The sequence below is a fragment of the Scardinius erythrophthalmus genome (genome assembly GCF_964197995.2).
Source record: "Scardinius erythrophthalmus genome assembly, chromosome: 9".
Lineage (NCBI taxonomy): Eukaryota > Metazoa > Chordata > Actinopteri > Cypriniformes > Leuciscidae > Scardinius > Scardinius erythrophthalmus.
The window spans coordinates 45,562,846-45,585,750 of NC_138229.1; the positions used below are offsets into that span (position 1 = coordinate 45,562,846).

General features: G+C 41.1%; 1 protein-coding gene across 2 annotated transcripts in view; it reads left to right on the top strand.

Moving 5' to 3' along the window:
- tns3 (tensin 3) overlaps positions 1-22,905 on the top strand; it is a 47,803-nt gene that overhangs the window by 17,636 nt on the left and 7,262 nt on the right. For both annotated transcript variants that reach the window (XM_081373414.1, XM_081373415.1), the window contains exons 4-18: positions 2,331-2,453; positions 2,549-2,613; positions 3,604-3,687; positions 7,420-7,523; positions 7,697-7,757; positions 8,997-9,072; positions 9,367-9,493; positions 10,107-10,172; positions 10,363-10,461; positions 15,928-16,590; positions 18,681-18,893; positions 20,322-20,419; positions 20,941-21,046; positions 21,147-21,224; positions 22,606-22,720. In XM_081373414.1, coding sequence (XP_081229540.1) covers positions 2,331-2,453; positions 2,549-2,613; positions 3,604-3,687; positions 7,420-7,523; positions 7,697-7,757; positions 8,997-9,072; positions 9,367-9,493; positions 10,107-10,172; positions 10,363-10,461; positions 15,928-16,590; positions 18,681-18,893; positions 20,322-20,419; positions 20,941-21,046; positions 21,147-21,224; positions 22,606-22,720 — 2,078 coding nt within the window. The remainder of the gene's footprint in view (positions 1-2,330; positions 2,454-2,548; positions 2,614-3,603; positions 3,688-7,419; positions 7,524-7,696; positions 7,758-8,996; positions 9,073-9,366; positions 9,494-10,106; positions 10,173-10,362; positions 10,462-15,927; positions 16,591-18,680; positions 18,894-20,321; positions 20,420-20,940; positions 21,047-21,146; positions 21,225-22,605; positions 22,721-22,905) is intronic.

Below are 22,905 nucleotides of genomic sequence, written 5' to 3' on the forward strand. Positions count from 1 at the left end.
AGAGAGTAGCCTACCCTATATTTCTTTTCGTTTTGAATTGTTTTGTTTAAAGAAATTGATGATCGCCATCTCTGAGTTTCGGTTAATTTATGAGATTTCAATGCAAGTGACCGTGGCATGCCAGCGCCCATCATGTCATGATTATATTAAATCCAGGCAATTTGGTTGATGAAAAATGGATTAAAATTAAGATACAATTTATACAAAACGAAATTCGTTTTAAAGAGGCCTTTTACAAAACAAAATTTATTGAAGTGGTCAAATCGTCTGACTCCCGATGCATCCTATCTTATTTGTGCTGTTCACTTTCCATAATCAACAAAGATGGAAAAAATAACATTAAAATATTTTAACAAATACGAAACTTAATGCGCTTATTTAATGAACTCGAGAACAAAATGCATCCTGGCAGTAGTGAGTGGGGGGTAGTTTCGGAGATGCGACATTAGGTTAGAGGTGTTTACATCTCTCGCGGTCACCTTTTTATGGCACAATTTACAAATTGCCTCGTCAGTATTTACCGCCTCTCCCTTCTCATTTGGCTGGAACCAGAAATATTACCAAACTGCAACCACACAAGCATTTTTTAGGCAATAAATAAATTATATATATTATAGGCTATATAAGTGCCGGTAATGACGGTATTGAAACTGATACCGGTGCTATTTTAAGATCCCGCGGTATCCGATATTACCGTAATACCGCCCAACCCTACTACCCACCGGATGAAGAAGGGTTGGCTCTCCACAGAACATAATATATTCATTTTATTTTATTTTATTTTTCGTGTTCGCATTATGAGGAAAAAACAATGGTCGTGTCAGTTCTCAGTTACGGACGTGAGCGCTCTGAAAGCGGCACTAAAAGACTGCTTTAAAGCTTTCACAGAGACCTCAAACAGAAAGCACAAAGCCTTTCTTTAAAGTGAATTTCGTTTTGTATTAATTGTATCTTAATTTTAATCAATGTTTCGTCAACCAATTGCTTGGATTTAATAAATAAGAAGTTAATAGTAGTATAGTAGACGAGATAATCAGGGCATGGAGGCGCCGGCGCGTGTACTGAAGCGCGTCTCATAAATGAACCGAAACTCAGCGCACTTGCCTCACAGTCAGACATGTCTACTTTTAAACAGAACAATTCAAAACAAAAGAAAACATACTGCTCTCTGGTTAGAAAGAAAACACAGAACAAACAGAGTAATGCGCATATATCTTCTTCTACCATATTCTCATTAACCGCTTTTCCACGGGCCAGCGCGAGCACAGAGACTGAAATCATGCCTCGCTGCACTCCTGCTAAACCTGTCCTAAACACGCTTTTACTGGACTATGTCACACAATACAAAGGTACACCAGCAAGAGGGAGATGAATGAAATAAATCGCCATACAAATATATCAGAAGCTGTCATTTAGTCGTTATTTACAAACTTGGACACCACACGCGGCTATTGACTGACCACGAACATGTAATAACTTATAGGCATTTTTCATTCGTTAATGTCTCGTGGTCTGGCTGTTTTTCCCCCGGGAAAATTTTTTTTTTTTTTTTTTTTTTTACAATTTATTTTGGGCTAAAAGTGTGTTGTAACGCAAGCGTTACTGAACATGTACCGAGTAATATATTACTGAAAATTTATTAGTAATGCCTTACACTACTGCGTTACAACAAAAAGTAATAAGTTACTGTAATACATTACTTTTGTAACTCGTTACTCCCAACACTGTCAATAAATAATAAATAAATAATAATTTAAGCACATTCCTCACATTCTTTCAACTTAAATTCAAAATAACTCACAAATGTCATGCATAACCCTTTTAATTCAGCTCTAAATATCTCACATTGGGAGTCTCCCGACATCTTGTGGGAAATAAATATATAAGATGATATTTCATGACTCTAGATGGCCTTATATCTCTATATGGAGCAAATAAGCTGTTCCTCTGGGTCATCTTCAGTGTGCATTCAGATACACATGAGGACATTATAAAATATTTTTTTGGAGAAGTTTTAGGATTTTTAGTTTGAATTTTGAGCATTTTTATGTTTTTCTATGTGTCCTGAAGCATTCCTCGCATTCCATTCATTCTGGAGGGGTCAAACTGACCCGCCAGGGAAAGATTTGTTACTTTTTTAAATTTCAACCACAAAACTCCTCAAATCAATTAAAAAATTTTGTGTGTGTATCCGTGGTGACTAAAGTTCTAGAGTCTTGGACCCCTCTGATGAACACTGATGAAAAATTTGACAAGATGAGTTTCGGGTCAGACTGACCAGAGGGAAGGATGAGTGTTAAGAGTGTGTGTGTGTGTGTGTGTCTCCTCAGACTCTGGACACGGGCTGGCCGGACCTCCACGCTCCTCCTCTGGATAAGATCTGCACTGTGTGTAAGGCCATGGAGAACTGGCTGAGCGCTGACCCGCTGCACGTGGTGGTCATTCACTGCAGGGTGAGGCGCCTCACACACACACACACACACACACACACACACACACGCTGTGGAGATCAGTGTGTGTTTAACACTTCTCCTCTCTGATCCACCAGGGTGGGAAGGGTCGGATCGGAGTCGTCATCTCCTCATTCGTTCACTTCACAGACGTCTCTGCCAGGTACTAGCGCTCTTCACACACTCCTCGCTCACACGCTGTGTGTCACATGATCTCTGCCAGGAGCAAAACACACCAGTCCAGTCAGAAAAACACACCTGTCACAGAATCTGGCAACATTTGGATGAATAAATCAGACGTAGGGCTGGACACTCTTCAGCAGCATTTCACCATTTTATCTGAGAAAACTGTCAGATACACACACACACATACACACACACACACACACACACACACACACACACACACACACACACAGCTCTGTCCCACAACAAGTTTAACTAGTATAAATCATGACAGAAATATACAGTAAAATGTACCTCTGAAAGCAATAATAATAATAATAATAGTAGTACAATTATTAAAACTCAAAGGAATTATCATGTTTTAATTTTAACAATAGACATTGTTTGCCAAAAAATAAAAGGTATTTTTTTCAATTTTAATTTGATTACATTTTTAACGATTAAATAAATTGTTAATATTATATATTTGATAACCAACGCACAACACAGAATTTCTGGAAAACAAAGCACTTCATTGGCATTATTATTGTAAAAAAAATAATAATAATAGTTAAGTTGGAGTTTTATGAATTCAGTTGATTAGACATAATTTTTGGTTATTGAGTTTAATTAAAACAATTAAAAATGGAAAACATGGAATATGGGGAAAATAAAATGGAATTTAGGGGCCTAAAATTATTTTGTTTAAACTTTTAATAAAATGTTGTTAAATAATATACGTTTCGTGATTTCAATCAATTTTAATTACTTTCATTTAATTTAAAAAGTCCGTAAACGACGTCTTCAGCGTGTTTGAAGTGTTTGAATAAGCGAGTGTTTCAGTGATCTTCAGTCACAGGCGTAGAGAATCACACCTTCACTCTGAGCTCTCTCTAGCTGATCTAACTCAGTGGCTTTTATTAATGTGTTTAGTTTGATTGACTGATATGAGTTGGATCAGTTGATGTGAATGTTCTGGTCCTGACAGTGCAGATCAGGCGCTGGACCGATTCGCCATGAGGAAGTTCTACGACGACAAGGTTTCTGCGCTGATGACTCCATCTCAGAGGAGGTGATACCCTTCACACACACACACACACACACACACACACACACACACACACACACACACACACACACACACACACACACACACACACTATTGCACTGATCTGTTCTGTAATGGTGTTGAAATAATGTTTGGTTACACTTTATTTTAAGGTGTCATTGTTACAGTGTAATTATATATTTAAGTACTGAGTAATATTAAGCAACTACATGTACTTACTATAGGGTTAGGGTTTGGTTTAGGGTTAGTTGCATGTAATTATGCATAATTAAATGTTATTACTATGGTAAGTACATGTAACATATGACTGTAACAAGGACACTGTGAAATAAAGTGTTACCAAATGTTGCTGTTTGCAGTAACTGTTAATGTTTTAACATTATCAAGTCTCATAACTTGAGTTCCCTTTCCGTCGGCCACTCCGGCGCCACGAATAGGAATCGAGGGTAACATAGGGTAACCGAGACGTTACGTAATTAGATTATTTTTTATTGTTATCTTGTTATTGTAGTTCTAGACTAAATGTGTGCATTTACTCATCTCACTTGCACTCAAAAAAAGTATTAAATATTCCTCAAAATGAATATTTAATGAGTGAATCAGAACACTATGCAAACCTCCAAAAATTAAATATGTTAGATAAAACAAATATTTTTATGCATTTAATGTCACTTTATTGACCAATGCACTTTATATTGACTACTAAAAATTACTTAATATTTGTAGTTTTTATTGGTGAAGTGTTGAAAGCTGAAAGGTTAGTTTGAGCGGCGCCCTCTACTGTACACACGTGAATCTGCACTTCCTTCAGCCTGAGGCTTATTATTTCACTTTTGGCAGGGTGGCCGCGGGTCCTTAAAAAGTCTTTAAATGTCTTAAATAAAGTTTTCCTAATAAAAGACCTTAAAAAGTATTAAAATGTCTTAAATTCAGATTCGATAGGTCTTAAATATTTCTGGTCACGTTACCACAAAAATTTCTCCAGTCTGACGGACCTAATGTCCGTCAAATAACCAGTGAAGCATCGAATCGCCAGATTGATTCAGATTTTCTTACATAAACAGCTATTGATAACGATAATAGGCTTTTTCTGGTAACACTGTTGAGGCTCGCGCTGCTTGTCTCTGTGTCTGTGATCGATTTTATAGGAAGAAATCAAAACAAATGAGCATAACGGCAAACATAAAGAAACATACTGAGGTAAAAATTCAAAATGTTTGTCATCATAGTTAATAACAAATAACTATGGGAATCACCGAAAACGTGAGAATGATTCTGTTTTATTTATTACCTAATGTACTGATGGTAACAATGTTGCACTGTTGAGGCTCGCGCAGTTATTTATAACATATTATAGTTAAGAAACTATAGCCTAGGCTACACGCGACCAGAGAGCTGTTTTCCTGAATGCCATCAAGATTGAAACCGAGACTGATTTCATAACAGTTCAATAAACAAATCGTTAAAATTAAGTCACTTACATTTTAGACGCAATGACTGTTTTTGTTCTGTTTCTGCAGCGAAAATAGTTCCAAACAAAGATCACCGCAGAACCACCGCGCATCTCACAGCAACACTTGTTGCAGCAGCATTACTGAATGATTCAGTGTTTTGAACGAATCGTTTGAATGAATGACTCAATGACTCGCTCATTAAGACGGTCGCCTGCCGCCTCCTACTGGCGGTTTAGTTTCATAAAGTATCATTCTTTTCAACATTCCTTATTTGTATATTCAAAAATATTTAAAATAATCTCATTTAATACAGTTATCATTTTTCAATATAAATTATTTAATTTGATAGGTAACAGCCTGTGTCTTATTATTTTAATTGAATATATTGATCAAATTTAAGAATTTGAAATGAAAGAGAGAGCATGCCCCCGGACTAAAGCCCTGCATTTCAGCCCGAGCTCGACGGGCCCCGACTTTTTTACGCCCCTAGGGCCGGGCTTCGGGCCAATTTTCACGTCATAGTTCACATGCGGGCCGGGCCTTTTTTGAGTTATCCATCTTTTTATATTTTTAGACATTAATTTAAAAAAAAATGAGAAGTTGACGTCGACGATAGAAAAACAAACATAGAAAGACATTTAATAATCTCATAACTTTCATAATCTTATAATTACACTGACATATGATTGACATGACAGCACGCACACACACACACAGAAGGTTTCCCGTCAGCAGAACCAACGATTCACCTCATGTGCAAATAATGGAGAATATTAAGAGAAAAATCGCGCGTGATAGAAGAGAGGACTGGGTTAAAATCTTCCTCTGTGGATGCTATTCTTTTTCTCCGCGATGCTCTGTAAGAGACTGTTCTAACTTTTCGTTTGAATGGACTTTATTTTCGTTTAACTGTTGGAAACTACTGATGTTTTTCGTTTTTCGTTTGATTGGACTTTATTTTCGTTTAACTGTTGGAAACTACTGGAAAAAAGAATGGCCATGTTCTGTGGTGCATTTTTGAGGTAAGATAACCTGCAAGTTTGTTTTTGATTTATTTAATTTAATTTGTTTAGATTGACTATTGCTCATTTCGTTTGCGAGCGCTGTTGCGAGCAGCCTGAGCCTGCCTCAGTATTTCAAAAAAATTTACTCACTGTGGTTTAATAAATAAACATTAAACTAACTGTCTGTGTGATATGCTTGAAGTGTTTTATATCTATGGATTTTATTGTAGCTAAGTAAAGTATTAGCGTTGATTTGAGAGGCTAAATTGATCAAACATGTTTTACTCGCTGTTGGCTCGGCTGCTTGGTCGTCCGTAATTTTTTTTTTTATGCTCCAAATATTTGTCTAAATTAGCTTAATAAAGAAATGAAAAGAAAAGAAACATAACGAACAAAACGGTCAAATTTTAATGGCAGTCTGCCGCTGTGAAAAAAAAAAAAAAAAAAACGGGCTCGGGTCGGACTCGGGCTGATAATTCTGATGAGCTGTCGGACACGGGTCGGGCTAGGGCCTGAGCATCTCGGGCCAGGGCCGGGCTCGGGCCTAGATTTGAGGACCGTGCAGGGCTCTACCCCGGACCCCCCAAGAGGTACCAAGCTCCACCCACAAAAATAATGTGTTTCCCACATTAGGCTATATGATGATCTACAAAACAAAAACAAATTTAATTATCTTATTATTAAAATACATTATTACAATTTTACCACCTCCACCTCATTTTGAGCCAGGAAAAGCCCTGAGTAACATAAAATGACAGGAGCTATTTTGCTGAATATTCTCACGATTGCAAATGTTACATTGATTTTAGTTCAAAACAAATAGTGAATATTAAATTATTTCAATTACTTAGGTTAAATATTACATATTCGCATGTAATATAATGTGCATTTCCATCACAGGTTTGGTCTTAAATTTAATTCAAAGTGGCATTAAAAAGGTCTTAAAAAGTCTTAAATTTTACTTGTTTATATCTGTAGACACCCTGTTTGGTGTTAAAGGGCTTTACATTTGCCCAAAAATATAACTTTTTTATCGTAAAAGGCCCAGACTAGAGTAGTAAAAGTAACGCACAAATAATGTAACGCATTACTTTTCTTAAAAAGTAACTACGTAACGCAATTAGTTACTTTTTAAGGGAGTAACGCAATATTGTAATGCATTACTTTTCAAAGGAACTTTCCCCAACTCTGTGTGTGTAAGTAGACAGGAAGTGTTTTAAGAGCTGTGACACACACACACACATGATCATGAGCTGTGTGTGCTGGTGTGTGTGCAGGTACGTGTGGATCCTCAACAGTCTCCTGAGCGGCTCCATCAAGATGAACACGAGTCCTCTGTTCCTGCACTGCGTCATCCTTCAGGGCTTCGACCGCGCCGCGGGTCAGTGTGTGTTTACTCGCTCACACAACACCACTTCACTACATTAACACTGAAGCTGATTAGTGTTCAGTCTCAGTCTAACTGCTGCTGGATCTGACTCCATGAAACCCCTGCATCATCTCAACACTGGTTCCCAGTGTGATTCTCCCAGTAACCCTGTGCTTCTCCTGCAGTGTGTCAGCCGTATGTGAAGGTGTATCAGGCGATGCAGCTGGTGTACGTCTCAGGAATATAGTGAGTTACTCTGAACATCAGCATTACTGCACACACACACACACACCAGACACACACACACACACACACGACACTGAAGTATTGCAGTACACACTGATTTCACAACACAAAACCCACTGAGACCAGAAAACAAGAAGAAACTTGATTATTGAAGCCAGAATTCCAGAAGTCGCAGGGAGTGTCAGCATATGGCTTCTCACTGTGAATTATAAGACGATTTGTTGTTTTACACTTCCAAAACCTGTACAATTAAATGAAATATCCTGTTAGATTTATTACAGCTTTCCCACTTACTTTTAACCAATTACACTTTTACAGTTTTGCCATTAAAATTACAATCATTTACAGGTTTGATTTAATGACTCTGTCTTATTTGATTCAGTCTTATTTTAGTGTCATTGATGTACTATTATAGTTTTGTTCAAATTTTGAATTAGATTTTATTTTAATATTTTCTGTTTCATTTTAATTTTAAACTTTAATTTAACTTTTGTTGTGTGTGTTTGTCATATTTATTGTCTATATAGTTTTAAAGTATGTTTTTATGTTTCAATTGATGTTTATTTTATTTTAAAAATGTATTTTTAGTGCTGTCAAATCGATTAATCGCATCTAACATAAAAGTTTGTGTTTATAACACACACGCACACACACACACACACACACACACACACACATATATATATAGCTCCCACTTTATATTAAGTGGCGTTAAGTACTATGTACTTACATAAAAAAATAAGTACAATGTACTTATTGTGTTCATGTTGTATTGTAAAACACTTTTGCTGCTATTGAGGTGTGATACGGGTAAGGTTAGGGACAGGTGTGGTGGATTGGGTAGGTTTAAGGTGTAAGTGAAGGGTCAACTGTGTAATTACAAATGTAATTACATAAATTAATTACAGCTGTAAGTACATGCAGGAAATTTTTAAATTTAAGTACAATGTAAAAACATGTAGTTACACAATAAGTACATTGTATCAAATTATTAATTTCAATGTAAGTACATAGTACTTAAAGCCACTTAATATAAAGTGGGACCTATATATATATATATATACATATTATATAAACTCAAACTTTTATGTTCGATGCGATTAAACGTGATTAATCGATTTGACAGCAAAAGACGTGTATAGTTGTATCTTTAGCTAAGAACGATAGCTCTGGTCTGACAGACCTGTATTGACATGTTGTTGGCATGACGTGTATGATATGATATTTGATATTTCTCAGCCACATGGGAGCCGGTCACAGAGACAGGATCTGTATAGCGCTGGAGCCGGCACAGATGCTGAAGGGAGACATCATGGTACTGACTAACACCAAACACACATTCACCTTTCTATACTGTACTTCTGTGGATAACAGTGAGTAACAGGAAGAGTTCATCAGAGCAGAGGATTGAAGAATATAAGAGCATTACAGAGAACCAAACAACAGATGGATAGTTTCAAACACTGTCAGAGCTTCAGACGCCTGATAATGGTGATAAAGACTTCCTATAGACAGGACTTTATGAGTTAGCTGAAGAATAAAGGGATGTTCAGAGTGTGCCTCAGACGAGCCAGAGACTGTGTGTTGCTCACGATGGCTGTGTCTGCAGGTGAAGGGCTTCCGGCAGAGCAGCCGGTCCGAGAGAGACGTCATGTTCAGGGTTCAGTTCCACACGGGAGCGGTTCAGGCCTACAGCCTTGTGTTTCAGAAGGACGACATGGAGCACGCCAACAAAGGTCAGACAGCTTCAGGGTCACCTGAAGGTCACCGCACACACCGCTTACACTGCATCACAAGAACACCACACACACAGTGTGATCACCATGGGGACATCTCACAGTCAGACTGTGAGCAGTGAAATATATGATACAGCAATAACCTAACCCAATAGTAGTTGCAAAGTTACTGATAGGTCATAGAATGTCTAAAGGAGACCATTAAAATAAAGCATTACCAGGACTTTTTATCTCACAATTCAAAGTTTACATGTCAACTCGGAATTGCAAGGAAAAAAAAGTCAGAATTGAGTAAAAAGGTAAAAAGTTGCATTTACCTTTTTATTTTTATTGGCAAAAACCAGCTTCTACAGGATTGTGATATGTATATATATATAGCCTGAAGGCCTAAAACTAAAGTACAAACATATGAAGCATTCATACAGCGAATATAGGCTATAAATGAATGAAATTTTCTCTTTGTCTAAATGTTAAAGCGAGTGTCTTGTTAGTAAAGTGTATTTTGTCCTTGGCCTTAACTGAGGAGTTCGGTTCAGTACGCGAGCGACAGTATCAGCGGGTTTCCAGATGTTTTCTGTCAGTGTTTCAGCATCTGTTGATGTTTCTCTTTCAGACGCCAGGTTTCCAGATTATGGCAAAGTGGAGCTAGTGTTCTCTGATGGCCCAGAACCAATGTCAGGTTCGTTTGTAATTTACTGCTAATCCTAAAGTTGTTGAATGCCAGCGTTTCTCCACATCAGAGCTTGTTTGCACTTCATGTCCTGAACAAAACTTGTACTGAATTGATCTGAATAATGACTCTACTGTCTTCTGTAGAGCTGCTTTACAGCTGACCTTGAATTGGCATCTCTCTGTTGTGTGATCGGCAGGTTCAGAGCGCTGGCTGAACGGTCCAGATGTGACGGTCGACTACACCAGCACAGAGTCACTCTCTAAATGGGACTCGTATGGAAACATCTGCAGTGAAGGTAGGGATGGTCCGAATGATTATTAGTAAAGGACATTCACCTGAGCTCTGGTTACACAAACACACTAATGTGGTTGAGTGAATGATTCAATGACTCACTCATACTCCGTCATTCAGATAAGAGTAATGCAAACTGTCTACTTTTTATTTCTGTAAATTCACAATAACTACAAAACGTTTTGCTTTTGTAAAGTAATGACACTTTCTGTCGTCTCGCTCTCAGTGAACTTGAGCGCATCACATAAATGAAGCAAAACTCAGGTATACTTGCCTCACAGACTTGAGAAATATATCTATAGAAAGCTTGAATTGTCTACTTTTAAATAAACACATTCAAATGGAAAATAGATATTCTCAGATTATGTAATCCGTATGAACATGCACATAGATGACGGGTTAGCATCATTGACTTAATCTCTGCAGCTGAAAACACAGAAAACATCAATAAATTATTAAAATGTTTAAACAGTCTACTTCTGTTTTTTCATAACTATTACGTTTGCCGGCGCTCTGTGGCAACATGTATGCATGCATTAGAGCGCTGATTAGGCCATGTATAGGTAATTAAAGGCTCATTATTATGATTTATGGCTTATTAATATAAACGTGTGATTAGTCGACTAATCGATTATATGAATGACCACTAGTCGATTAGAAAAATCTTTAGTTGAGGGCAGTCCTATGTATACTGTATACTGTATACTGAACACTACTTCAGTTTATTGTATTGCATAGTTGGGCAAAACTCAGTCTTTTTCTGTACTGTGGCTGTGCTGTCACACACACACATACACACACACACACACACACACACATACTAAAACCACCCCAGAAGTCCAGCATGTTTTCCTGACTGCGGTGAGGCTTATGGCCGGACAGAACTCACACCCTTCTTAAACTGGCAGGCACAGGAATAGTTTGGCCACAGTCACAGCTGTTTTGCATAAAACACATTGATGGAAACTAGTTGCAGCACCTTTAATAAAGAGGGTTTGATCAAGCACAAACAGACATCTGTGCATTCCTGCGGCAAACGCCAGGCCTTGTTTTCACACGCACACGCCTAAAGCTCACAGGAATTCAGCATCTCGTCCTGAGCTCTGCCTCTGTTAATAAGGGCTAGAGGAAACAGCACTGGCAGACTCATGCTGTGAGTGTGATTTTAGAGCTGTTTCTTTAGGGAAGTGCACCACTATTGCTCATAGTTAGTGAAGTGATTTGAACAGACCACCAGACTTAGTGTGAATCCCAGTGTGAATCCCAGTGTGAATCCCAGTGTTAATCCTAGTGTGAATCCCAGTGTGAATCCTTAATCCCAGTGTGAATCCCAGTGTGAATCCCAGTGTGAATCTTAGTGTGAATCCCAGTGTGAATCCCAGTGTGAATTCTAGTGTGAATCCCAGTGTGAATCCTAGTGTGAATCCCAGTGTGAATCCTTAATCCCAGTGTGAATCCCAGTGTGAATCCTAGTGTGAATCCCAGTGTGAATCCTAGTGTGAATCCCAGTGTGAATTCTAGTGTGAATCCCAGTGTGAATCCCAGTATGAATCCTAGTGTGAATCCCAGTGTGAATCCCAGTGTGAATCCCAGTGTGAATCCTAGTGTGAATCCCAGTGTGAATCCTTAATCCCAGTGTGAATCCCAGTGTGAATCCCAGTGTGAATCCTAGTGTGAATCCCAGTGTGAATCCTAGTGTGAATCCCAGTGTGAATTCTAGTGTGAATCCCAGTGTGAATCCCAGTATGAATCCTAGTGTGAATCCTAGTGTGCTTGTTGAGAAGAATGAGCTACTGCTTTCACACGCTGGACGAGAAAACTGCTGGAAAAAACTCACAATCGCTCATTGAAAGAGGAACTCGAGACACATCTACAGACCAGAGGATCAGGAGTCACTTTACACCTAGAAACCACACAGAACTGCATAGCAACGCCCTGGCAACCACCCACAACAACTGAGCCATAGTGGGCTGGGGTGAAAAAATGCCAACGCTATTTTCTCCATAAAATGTTTCTAATGTCTGTTGACTCGTATTGGACTGGTATTGTGACAGACACTATGGGAATGGTAATGAAGCTTTGACACGGTTCAGTCCTGCTTGTTTCGTACAGTGACAGCAGTGTGTTGGTCAGCGCAGTGTGTGTTTAGCTGAACTGGTGTTGACTCACACAGTAGTGATGCTGAGGCTTCGGCAGGAAGAGGGACTGGAATTGTAATTACAGTGTTTTGTTTTCGCTGGCTAATTCTGGCTGCTTCGGATGACAAAACACAAGAAAAACACCATATAACTTCCTCCCACGGCCTCCCTCAAGATGCGTCTGGAAGCCAAGAAATGAATGCACTTCTTTTGCAGACTAAGGCGAAATGCTAGAATGACTCTAACTGAACGTTGCTGAGATGTTTCAGTGAGCGCTATTTATAGAATATTCTGGGTTCAATCCCATTAACGTTGGAGTGCTTTAATAAGAATCTGAGCTTGGCATTCCTGCTTTGAAACCTGCTCAGAGTCTTCAGCTGTCAGTGTCTTGTTCTCACACTGATGGACAGTAATGGTATTTTCTGTTAATGAACACTGATGGAGCTGAACTGAACCTGGACATTCCTCTACACGTTGAGCACATCTGCTCTCTCAGCAGTGAGCGAGGGATCCAGCCTCTGTTAATTGAAGGCCTGGATGATCTGTTAGTTGTGGAAAAAGTCTGCTTTCATCTTCGGTTTGAAGAACTGCTCTGCTTTGTCATTTCTCATCTCAGCTTTACAGCTCAGCTTTATTGGATGGCATATCAGTGCCTGCATATTTTACTATAGCCATACACCAAAAGTTATAAGTGTGGTTATAACAATATATTTTATTAGTTTATATAATGTTAATATAGCAGTCTCCTTGATCAAAGTAGTGATAACCACTATAATAATACAGGTGGTACAATAGAAAGTTGCCTGTCCATAAAACAAGGCCAGTACTCGTACAATATATAGACACAAACTCTGATAAAACATCTAATATAATATAAATTTATATTTTAGTGTTTAATGTTGCTTACAAAAATAACTAAAAAAAATACACAGAAATTTTGTAAACCCTGAGCTGAACTGCATACAACACACCCTGAGCTGAAATGAACGGCATATAACACATCCTCAACCCGGCCCTCTTCTCTCATGCCCCACCCCCTGTCCTTACATTCCATATATGGAAGAACAGCCCTGCCCTCTTCTCTCATGCCCCGCCCCCTGTCCTAACATTCCATCTCCAAATATGGAAGAGCAGCCCCCACCCTCTTCTCTCATGCCCCGCCCCCTGTCCTTACATTCCATCTCCATATAGAGCTGGTAAGTCCCGCCCCTTCCGTAAAACCCTGCTGGACCTCAAAGTTGAAAAACCGTCAATGCAAGTGAATGGGAGAAAATAATTATTTTCTGATCCCGTTTGAATTGTGCCATGAATTGAACATATGTTGTCTGTGAATTTTTTATATAACTTTTCATGTTACGAGTTTGACAGTATATGGTATGATTCTTCGGCTAGCAGTTGTGGAAAAGACATAATGAGAAAGACTACATATCGCCTATGTGACGTCATCCCATAAAGTTGACTTACCCGTGGTTTTCACCAACCTCAACGATTTTGTCCTCTCCCTGAAAGAAGGCGGTGAAGTGCACCAAAGACACAGCCATGTTTAGCGGGATCCGTGAGCTAGTGTCCGTGTGCTAGTGGTGGTGACGTTTCAAACGCGTCCAGAGTTGTAGTCCACAAAGTGCTCTCACACAAAATCTAACCGTATCAAACTTCTACCCGCTAAATTGTATCATTCTTTACACGAAAAGTTATATAAAAAATTCACAGACAACATATGTTCACATTCATGGCACAATTCAAACGGGACCAGAAAATAATTATTTTCTCCTATACACTTGCGTTGACGGTTTTTCAACTTTGAGGTCCAGCGGGGTTTTGCGGAAGGGGCGGGACTTACCAGCTCTATATGGAAGAGCAGCTCCGCCCTCTTCTCTCATGCCCCGCTCACTGTCCTTACATTCCATGATATATGGAAGAGCAGCCCCGCCCTCTTCTCTCATGCCCCGCCCCCTGTCATTACATTCCATCTCCATATATGGAAAAGCAGCCCCGCCCTCTTCTATCATGCCCCGACCCTGTCCTTACATTCCAACCCCATATATGGAAGAACAGCCAAACCCTCTTCTCTCATGCCCCGCCCCCGACATTCCATTCCATCTCTATATATAGAAGAACAGCCCCGCCCTCTTCTCTCATGCCCTACCCCCTGTCTTTACATTCCAATCTCCATACATGGAAGAACAGCCCCGCCCCTGAGTCTCAGTCAACTAATTCACCTTCAGCAGTTCAGGAGGAAGACAAGATGAGAAGCGCATTACTGGAGTCTTTCTAGGCATAAGAAACACTGTCGTTTAGATAGACAAAAACATGAGCATTAACAAAAATATTAAAACTTTAGGAAAAAAAGGAAAACAGAAAAAACTAAATCTAATTCAAAATATTAACAGCTATAAGTATAAAGAAAATCACTGATTTAATGTGGTGTAATAACTAATTTCATAGAGGACGTGACACCAATGCAGTATTTCATCACAGAATGCAGTTACAGTTTAATTCAGCATTGGTTCACATTAGAGGGAATGCAGTTTTCATTTCATGCCACTATGGAGCTGTTTACACCTGGCCAGTTCATGTGTTTTCTGTGATCTGATAGCTATCCGATAGTGAAAAGACCAGGTGTAAATGCCCTCCGAAACGCATTCGAGACGGATTTGAATCCGATCGCTTAAACCACATCAGGAGGAGATCTGAGACGCATTCCAGACGAAACTGGGCAAGTGTAAATATATCTAGTTGTTGAAACCACATATGTACATTTCACTCCTCCCAACAATGCTAAAAAATAAACGTGTGAGAGCGTGTTTTAGGCTATATGTCATGTTATAGCCAGATATGACAGCGCTACTGCAACACGCATCACCGCAGCTGAGCATCTATTCATCAAGCCAACGCGCAAACTATTGCAAATCAGAGTGAAAGTAAGTCGCAGACGCTTAACACACAATCATCTTCATTAAAAGAAAAGAAACAAAATGATCTTACCAGGGCTGTTGCCGCTCTCTCTCCTATTGCGGTCTTTGATCTTGAAATGAGCTGATGATCAATCAAATGCAGCTCATATTTGTGGCTTTCTGTGACGTGCACTCCATTAAATCTGCATATAGTGCGGGAATTGAAGATCGAATTTATATCGGTTTTGTGAAAACACATTTATGTGACCAGGTGTAAATGGAATCGTTTGATAAATCAGATAGATATATGATCAGTAAAAACGCATGAAGTGACCAGGTATAAACAGGCCCTAAATGCATGAGCAGTGTGAGATGTCGTGCTTGTTTCCTTCATGCAGTGTTTAGCGTGTTGAGTGAGGTGTGTTTGTCCCCCCCCAGCGGGTCCGATCCTGGAGCGACTGGTGAAGCGTGACGTCAGCAGAGGCTCCACCCCCTCGGGAGCCACGCGGAGCCCGGACCACACGCTCTCGGCCAGCACCGACTCCGGCCTCTCCAGCGCCCCCGACTGCTGGCCCACCCCGGGGCCCCGAGCGCCTCAGCCCAGCCGGCAGGAGCGGGTGGAGCTCAAGCGGCTGCTCAGCGGCTTCGGCCTGGACGAGGCTAACCGAGCCCCTCCGCAGAACCACCTGAACGGGCGCCCGCGGCCCAAGGAGCGTGAGACCGACATCCTGGACGACGAAGTCCTGAGCTTGCGGCACGACCTGCACAGCGCGGACAGCCTGGGCACGCTCTCCTCGTCCTACCACAAGAGCAGCCAGAACTCACTGCTGTCAGACGGCTTCGGCAGCCCTGGGCGTACGGAGGAGACGCACACGGGAGCCATGGAGGAGTACGAGCGGAGAGTCGCTCACAGAGGCGCTTCCCTCCCCGCCGGCTCTCCGGGCCCCAGGCACCCGTTCCCGCACGGGGGATACTCCACACAGACCTGGGTCCATCAGCAGCAGCTGGTCACGGCACAGCAGTACCTGTACCTGCCAGAGGAGGACGCCGGCGAGCAGCGCTTCCACAGCCACACGCAGGAGCTCCTGCCCAAACACGCCGGTTAGCACACGCAGCTTTCTCTCATTACAGTTATGCTTTGGTTTAAACCTTTTCACAAAAGCGTCAAGGCCCCCAGAATATTTTGTTGAATGAATATCTTAACATGCAATATATCAAAGGAAAGAACAGAGCCTCTGCTTTTAAACAAAAAACCTGTTTTAATGCATTCTTTCTTTTTTTTTATCAACATTTAAATGTGGGTAAGTTTCATAAAAAAGCAACATTTTGAGCAAAAATTCGACAGCTCAACATCAAGAAACTCAACAGCTTTACATGGCATAGTAAAGACAAAACCTGCCAACACAAAGACTAAAACACTGGATAACAAGAAGGTAACAAGGTACAGGTGAGACTAATTAATTGTCATAGTAACAAACAATAGTAACTATGGAAACAAAGGCAGATAGGAACTAAATGCAGGGAGAGAACAAAGGCACAGCAAGACAAAAGAATATCAAAATAACTGTCCAAGTACTCTAAACACTTTGACAGTTACTTAATGCAGGTCAATATAATAACTTTGGGGCTTTTTACAACTTAATTTCACCTTAAACTTAAATTATCTGTAATACGAAAGTAAAGTTTCCATTCAAAATAAAACTAAAAACATTTTGTTTGATTTAGTTTACTTACTATAAGCAAAGACAACTTTGAAAGACCTTATAGTCCCCTTGTGGTGAAAATCCAGCTTTTAATGTTGTTTGTATGTCTATAGCCCAGCCCGATTTGGACGGGATACGTTTAACATGGAGAGGAGGGGTAAAGTAATAATTACCAGAGCTTCTCTGTGATTTTAGTCCCATCCGAATGTGCATCTCAGTGGATCATCACGGACAATGTCAGGAAAGATTACGGTGACTTTTACCTTCAGTAAAAAGGTCTGGAAAAATTACCTCAGGTGATACTAATCCCGTGTGAATAGACCCGCTGTAAATATGTACGTAAATATTCCGTCCTTTTTTTCTGTGGTTTTTCAAGTATGGAGACGCTTAAAGCATTCAGTTGCAACTCAGGTGTTTTCCACACAGCATTCAGATCAGAGAGAAGATTGACAGCACTTGTTAGAGGCACGAATCATCTTTTAGCGTTAGGTAAGAGCCTTTTACCAACACAATCCAAACTGAAGTTAATTAATTTATCGTTCGACCGGACATAACTGTTTTATATATATAAATATATGTGTTTGCGCACATGATATCAGGAAGCAATGTAATACACACATAATGACTGGAGTGACGGCGGTGTGTAAATCAAGTAAATCAAGTTACTCTCCCACTTCTGCTAGTTTTACTGAGATATCTTATCCCGTGCGAATTGGCCATTAATATTACAGACGTCCTGTGGTAAAATTACATCACTCCATCTACCCTTGTAAAGCTAATCCCGTCCGAATAGGGCTTATGTGGTGTTTTTAATATGCTTTAAAACAAAGCATATGTGTATATTCATAAGTCGACAGCATTGCTGAGTATTTCCTCCTTAAAACTGCAGTGAACCAAAGACAGTCTCAAAAACACGCTTTGAAATCGCTGGTGTTTCTGACGTCACAAACTACCTAGTAACCAATCAGATCAACGTGTGATCGTCAACCAGTGGATCTCTGAGCTGAGTGAGTGATTGGAGGCGGGGCTCATTTGCATATTCATAGAACCGCGTATATTAAATGAGGCAAGGGTGTCGAGTTACATTCAAGATATTTTAAGGTATGACCGATTTTTTTTCCAAGGAAAACGTTTAAAGATGTTTATGATTTTGGTGATCAAAGATGAGTTTTAAGGGATACAATTAATGACTACAGGGGGACTTTAATGTTTCTTGTGATCTCTTCTCAAAATATGCTTCATATGTTCTGTGACGGACTGACAAAAAAAAATCATAAAAATACAATAAAACCCGCAATAATTTCTGCAGTCAGTAAAGCTGCCAGTATCTGTTGTGCACATCAAGCTAAAATACTATTTAATGTCATTTGTTTCTTTTCCTTTTTTCTATGGGGAGTGTTAATTTGCTTAGACAAACTGAACAAAACCGGTTTAAACCATGATTTTGGATTAGACCAGTATAAATGACGGTCATGTGGCTGTTTTCAGAGCAGAAAGAGCGGCCTGAAACCCATCGGATCCAGGAGCCGGACCACAAACATGACGAGGAGTTCAGCTCACTCACGCTGGACATCGACAACTCCATTCACCAGCTCAACCAGCTCATCCTGGACCTGGATCCCAGCTTCGTGCCCATCTCCACCAAACCCAGCTCAGCCCCGGGGGACGCGCAGAAGGACAGCGAGAGGAGTCGGCAGATGGGTAAGATCATGATCAAACATGCTCAGCATGAGGTTATGTGCTTCCTCTCAGCATGAGGTCCAGTAACGGCCTTTTCAGGGGTTTAACCTGGAAACCTTTGAGTTGCAGCTCAGATCTTTAACTATTAAACCTGAGTGTGACACAAACAAGCACAGAATAATTCATATTCATCTGGTCTTCATAAAATAAGCCTGAAAGAGTTATCGGGAACATGAAGCAGATGTCTTGCATTAATAAATACAATGATTCTGAATCTGTGTGAAGAAGTGTCCCTGTTCCTGTGCTGTCAGTCGTCTTCACATCTACTGTGATGTGTGTATCCAGCTGTTGACCCACAGTATTACAGCTCTGCTCAGGTTAGCCGGTTAGCAAACGCTCCGCTTCCTCCTGGTGTTAAGATACGTCTTTGTAGATCGGATCACAAGAGGCCGACACTGAACACAGGTGTAAGCGGGTCTAAAGCGTTTTGAGCTTGTCCACTTTCACCTCTTCCAGAGGTAGTTGAAACACATTCGACCGGATTGCTTTCATAGCGTAAACGCTGATGTGGTCGAATGTGTTCAAAGAGCCACTAAAAGACCGTCAGCATCACATTGCAAAAGTATTTATTTACCCTCAACTCTCTTTGCAGAACACACACTCCTTGCTCCCCGCCTCTCCCCAAACATTTCCTCCTGCAGAATCTGTTGCACAGACGATATGGATCGCAAGCTTCTTGCAGGCGTTCATTTTTAATAACAATTTGAGTCTCGAGCGAAAACTCCGGTCACACGCACGCGTGATCTTGCGTTATTTCCTCATCACTTCTCGCGTGTGTTTGGTTGTGAAACGTAGTTTGCGGATCAGACAGAAGTTGTGGTGTAAAGTGGACAGAAGAGGCGGATTAAAACACCAGGTGTAAACGGGAATGTGTCTCCCTGTGATCTGCATCTTATACCAGCAGTAAACAGAGCCAGAGCTTTATCTGTGTTCTCAGTGATTGTCTGTGGCTACACGTGTCTCAAGGCTCATTCACACCAAAGACTATAACAATAACAATAATAAAGATACAGTTTTTCCTTCTTAATGTAAAAGAATATCCCACTGCAACTATAATGATGACTGCACAGAGAAGCGATATCACGGTATCACCAGAGTCCACCCTGCTTTACAGAGCGCGAGCATTTAAAGAGACAGACGATAAAACCGCAGCGCTTACAGTGAATGTTGTGGGCGCTATTATAGGTGTCTGTATAGTTCTGGGTGTTGTGTAACGGGCCTTTACTCTCAGCACAGATGAAGATCCTCAACAGAAACAGGTTTGAGGAGTCGTGGCTGTTATCTCTCCACTCTCACGTCTTCATTCATGACACACTACGAGCCAGACGACGGGTGATGTCTCGTTCACACTCACGCCGTGTGTGTCCGTGTTCATGTGTGTTTCCTCAGATGGTGTTCATCCCAGCGCAGCTCGTGGACACGCGTCCTGGACTCTGGATCACACACACACACTGACGCCCAGCACTGACCGCGACGCACACACACAGGTACAGCAATAACCTTTACTTAAGTTCAGTCAAGTTCTCGTTGCCTCATGGACTGGGCTTTTTTACTCTAGTTTTAGTCATGCTATATTATGGGTAAACTGATCATCTCAGTTATTTTGCTCAAAATTGTAATCTTGATTACTGATCATGATTGTTGTCATGAGAGAAATTTCGTTACATTTCATCAGAATTACTGCACTTTCACCTATAAGCACATATCAAGAGGATGTCGACTCGTACGCACGCTTTATTTTACTCATTTACTCGTCCAGTTCCCTGATTTATAATATTATCAGCAGAATTAACACACACTCAGAGTCAGTGAAATTCCTTCTAGTAATTCAAATGATTCTAAACTATGTTGAAGTCCCTCTGTAACCAATCATTTCACACACACTCGGAAAGTACCAACAGTCAAATAACATCTGTGTTATTCCTGCATTAGGTGAATTGCTTGTTAACTCCAGTGATTGTATGTGTGTATGTGTGTGTTTTTGTGTGTGTGTGTGTGTGTGTGTCAGTGTGCGGCAGTGTTCAGTACAGACGGTGGTCAGTTCTCATCTCACACTGGCAGTGACGTGATGCCCTTAACACCAGCGTTCCCCATCTCACCATCCACTCCTTACGGTAACACACACACACACACACACACACACACTCACTCTCACACACACACACACTGCCGCACTGGTGTGTGACTGATCTGCTGTTGTGTGTGTTGATCCAGGGAAGAGTGTGATGATGAACTATCCTCCGTTCAGACAGACTCTGTCTCCTTCATTCGGATCCTATAGAGCTGAACATGGTAAGTCACACACACATAGACTCACTGCTCACCCCATACAGACAAATACATTATACTTTGAACAAATACATTACACTTGTACTGGTTAATGATATAATAGGCCCCCCTGCAGAGGTATGTGTAGAGTAGTGAACTACACTGTGACTCATTGACACACACTGTGAGGAGGGAAGGCTGAAGGGCGGAGATGCATCAGTGTTTTACTCACTGTTAGTGTTTCCAGAGTGAGTCATGATTGAATTAACGCTTTTAAACTTTTTTGAACCGGAGGAAGTACCTTGGAACTTTTTTCTTTAAATGCATTTATTAATATTAATTCATGTTAATCTGAATATTTACTGATGCATTATTAAAATCAAAGTTGTATCTGTTAATATTATTTAATGGATCTGAACTAACATGAACTAACAATGAACAGTTGCATTTTTATTACCTACCTACCTATTCTTTAAATACTGTAAAAAATGTATTGCTCATTATTAATATTAGTAAATGCATTAATTCATGTTACAGCCAGTTTAAACAAGCTTTCAAACACAAGCCAACATATAGCTCCGCCCACCCTCACCTCATTGGTCGGGCTGCCAACAGATGGCTTCGCCCCACCCTCACCTCATTAGTCAGGCTGCCAACACATAGCTCCGCCCACCCTCGACTCATTGGTCGGGCTGCCAACATATAGCTCCGCCCCACCCTCACCTCATTAGTCAGGCTGCCAACACATAACTCCGCCCACCCTCGACTCATTGGTCGGGCTGCCAACAGATGGCCCCGCCCCACCCTCACCTCATTGGTCGGGCTGCCAGCAGATGGCTCCGCCTCCCATCACCTCATTGGTCGAGCTGCCAACATATGGCTCTGCCCACCCTCACCTCATTGGTCGGGCTGCCAGCAGATGGCTCCGCCCACCATCACCTCATTGGTCGAGCTGCCAACAGATGGCTCTGCCCACCCTCACCTCATTGGTCGAGCTGCCAACAGATGGCTCTACCCACCCTCACCTCATTGGTCGAGCTGCCAACAGATGGCTCCGCCCACCCTCACCTCATTGGTCGGGCTGCCAGCAGATGGCTCCGCCCACCCTCACCTCATTGGTCGGGCTGCCAGCAGATGGCTCCGCCCACCCTCACCTCATTGGTCGGGCTGCCAGCAGATGGCTCCGCCCACCCTCACCTCATTGGTCGGGCTGCCAGCAGATGGCTCCGGGTTGATGGATTGAACAGATCGGTCGGGTCGATGGTGACACTCAAACAGACGATTGTGTGCATGGAGTGACAGATGCAGTGTCACACTGATGCTGCGTGCACAGCTGGGATTCCACTATTGACACGCTTCACATTTCATTGTTTTATATGTAAGCAGTGCACATGTTTTCTTTCAGACACGAGAGAGACTGCAGGGTTTATGGGACACACAGCGTCAGATGAAGCTTCACAGCACAGAGCGTTCGTCCAGCCTGCCATCGGGGACATCATGTTCTTCTCCGACAGCTACAGGTACAGTCATCATCATCATCATCATCATCATCATTCACGCGCTATCAACCGCCTGTCTGTTTATTGTGTGTTTGTCTAAAGTAAAAGCTGAGAATAAGATGGTGAGCAAACTGAAGCAGTGTGTGTCTTCATGTCCGTTACAGTACAGCTGTATTGTAGCCGCAATATTATTCATTATTTATTCT